General features: G+C 48.4%; 1 protein-coding gene across 1 annotated transcript; it reads right to left on the reverse strand.

The window, feature by feature from the left end:
* Positions 1-6: 6 nt before the first annotated feature.
* Positions 7-1,988, reverse strand: LOC130586560 (endonuclease domain-containing 1 protein-like). The gene is made up of 2 exons (XM_057387406.1): positions 1,704-1,988; positions 7-588 (listed from the first exon to the last, which is right to left on the reverse strand). The coding sequence occupies exons 1-2, from the start codon at positions 1,986-1,988 to the stop codon at positions 43-45; spliced, it is 831 nt and encodes a 276-aa protein (XP_057243389.1). The 3' UTR covers positions 7-42.
* Between the last annotated feature and the right edge of the window lies 1 nt (position 1,989).

Below are 1,989 nucleotides of genomic sequence, written 5' to 3' on the forward strand. Positions count from 1 at the left end.
GTAGCAAAAGCTCCTGAAGCTTTTCCACGCAGGACGTGAGTCTTATTCTCGAGGACAGTCACTGTCAAACAGGGAAACCTGTCCCCTCCCATAGAGCTCGGTCAATGTGTCCTCCAGCTCCCCCAGCRTGAGRAGCTGAACCTGGTTCCTGTCRTTCTCRGCAATGACCGCCCAAGCYTTTAAATAGTTGTTGTCCACCACRCAGCAGGCAGCTGACCAGAGGTGGCTGGGTTTGTTAACCCTCCCCTTGGCGATGTAGTTGTTCCCAGGCACAGCACCCACGATGACGTAGGTGGTGGTACAGCCCTGGGTATTCCTGATCATCGTTTGCTGCTCGTAGTTGTTCCAGGCACCACYGTTGAGTTTCTCATCCTGGGGCACTATGTTGGTGAGGGTGAAGGTAGCCACTCTGCTGCTGTAGTCATCATGGTGGCCATTGGGGTTCAAATGGCCCCGGTTCAAGCCCGTCAGGTTCTTGTAGTCATGAAGGATCGCCTGGCTCTGGCTGAGCTCCTCTGAGCTGACATTGTATCGATTTAAGAGTGTCCACTCTTTTTCCATCGTTTTGGGATAAGTTGGGTTGATCAGCTTGACAGAGGAAGAAAAGGAAAAGGTATTATATTTGGCATGGGAATAATGGAACAGATTTCCCTGGAACAGAAATCTCTGGGTGTCAAGATCCCATTTTTTGTCTGGTCCTGATGYGGTGCAATACCATTATTTGGTCAAGTTCCTATGAGGAACAAGTGCAAATGATTTTTTTATTTYGGAAATTCATTTCACATTTAGTGTATTGTATTTAGCCTTCCTTTGAAAGAGTGTAAATGGGTTTCTTCTGTGATTCATTTTCACCTAAATGAATTCTACTACTCTGTCCTTATCAAGGACAGCAATTTCCTTTTGCTGTCCATTATTTCCTTGGCCTGTTTTTTTAAAGGTCTGAAGTTTGTCTGAAGGATGTTTGGGAGAGCTCTGTAGCTTGTGCAGATCTGGGTGTCTGCTGGATCCATCTGAACCAAGCCTGAGCCAAAGGTGCCCAGGGGCCACTGCCCATGGATGGAGATCACACCCTTCTGACTGGAGTGACACTGATGCTCCTCACTTTGCACTGCCTGAAATGTCACTCCAGAAATCCCCCCAGTGCTAACCTGACCCTCTTATCTCCAGTGCCTGTGCCTGCTGAGGCTTTGTCCCTGAGCCGTCTCACCCCTTTCTGAGTTTCTCCTCACTTCTCTCACACCACTCACAAAGTCTCTGACTCTTCACTGGGAGCARATAAGCTCTGTCAGGGATGGAGAACAGCTCAGAGCAAAGTGGGGATCAGAGGCCAGCAGGAACATTGATTCCTCAAATTTAGCTGCTGATGGATGCCAGTTCCCAATCACTTGGCTTCCCACTACAGCAAGGAAGGGCAAAGTGAGTTCTTTGACTTTGTAATGTAATGTAAGGTAATTTGATTTGATTTTCCTGTCAGGTCAAGGCAGAAAACTGGACACCTTTGGGATATGATTCATCTCATCCTCCTCCTGATGTCTCAGATGCACCGGAGGAATCCTGTGGTGCAGGTGTTTGAAGTTAAATGAAAACAATCTCATCCAGTSTGTCCATTTGCATGTGAGTAGGGGGTGGGAGGAAATAGAAGTGGTTACTTAAATMCTGCTTTTAATGACTGGAGGGTGATGTGCTGTAAGAGAGACACTCACCTGGGGCTCAACCAGCCATGTTTTAGGTCTCTTGCCAGGTCCAGGCTGGTAGATGTAAGCAGAGTACACCGGAATACGCATCTTTCTGTCATACARGGTGGCAAAGTAATACTGGTTSTTGTAGCGCTGGCAGATCCAGGCTGGGTTCTGCGGCTCCAGAGCTGCATTTGGGGGGATCTCCCGGAAAAAAAACTGAGGACATGAAGTTTCAAAGGACATCACCACCTCGCTGTGTCCCAGCCAGAGGCAGCTCACCAACACCTGCAGCAGCAGCAGCCACAGCATC

Source organism: Malurus melanocephalus, unplaced genomic scaffold, assembly GCF_030028575.1.
Source record: "Malurus melanocephalus ecotype Western Australia unplaced genomic scaffold, MMel_1.1 scaffold_1205, whole genome shotgun sequence".
In the NCBI taxonomy this organism is placed as follows: domain Eukaryota; kingdom Metazoa; phylum Chordata; class Aves; order Passeriformes; family Maluridae; genus Malurus; species Malurus melanocephalus.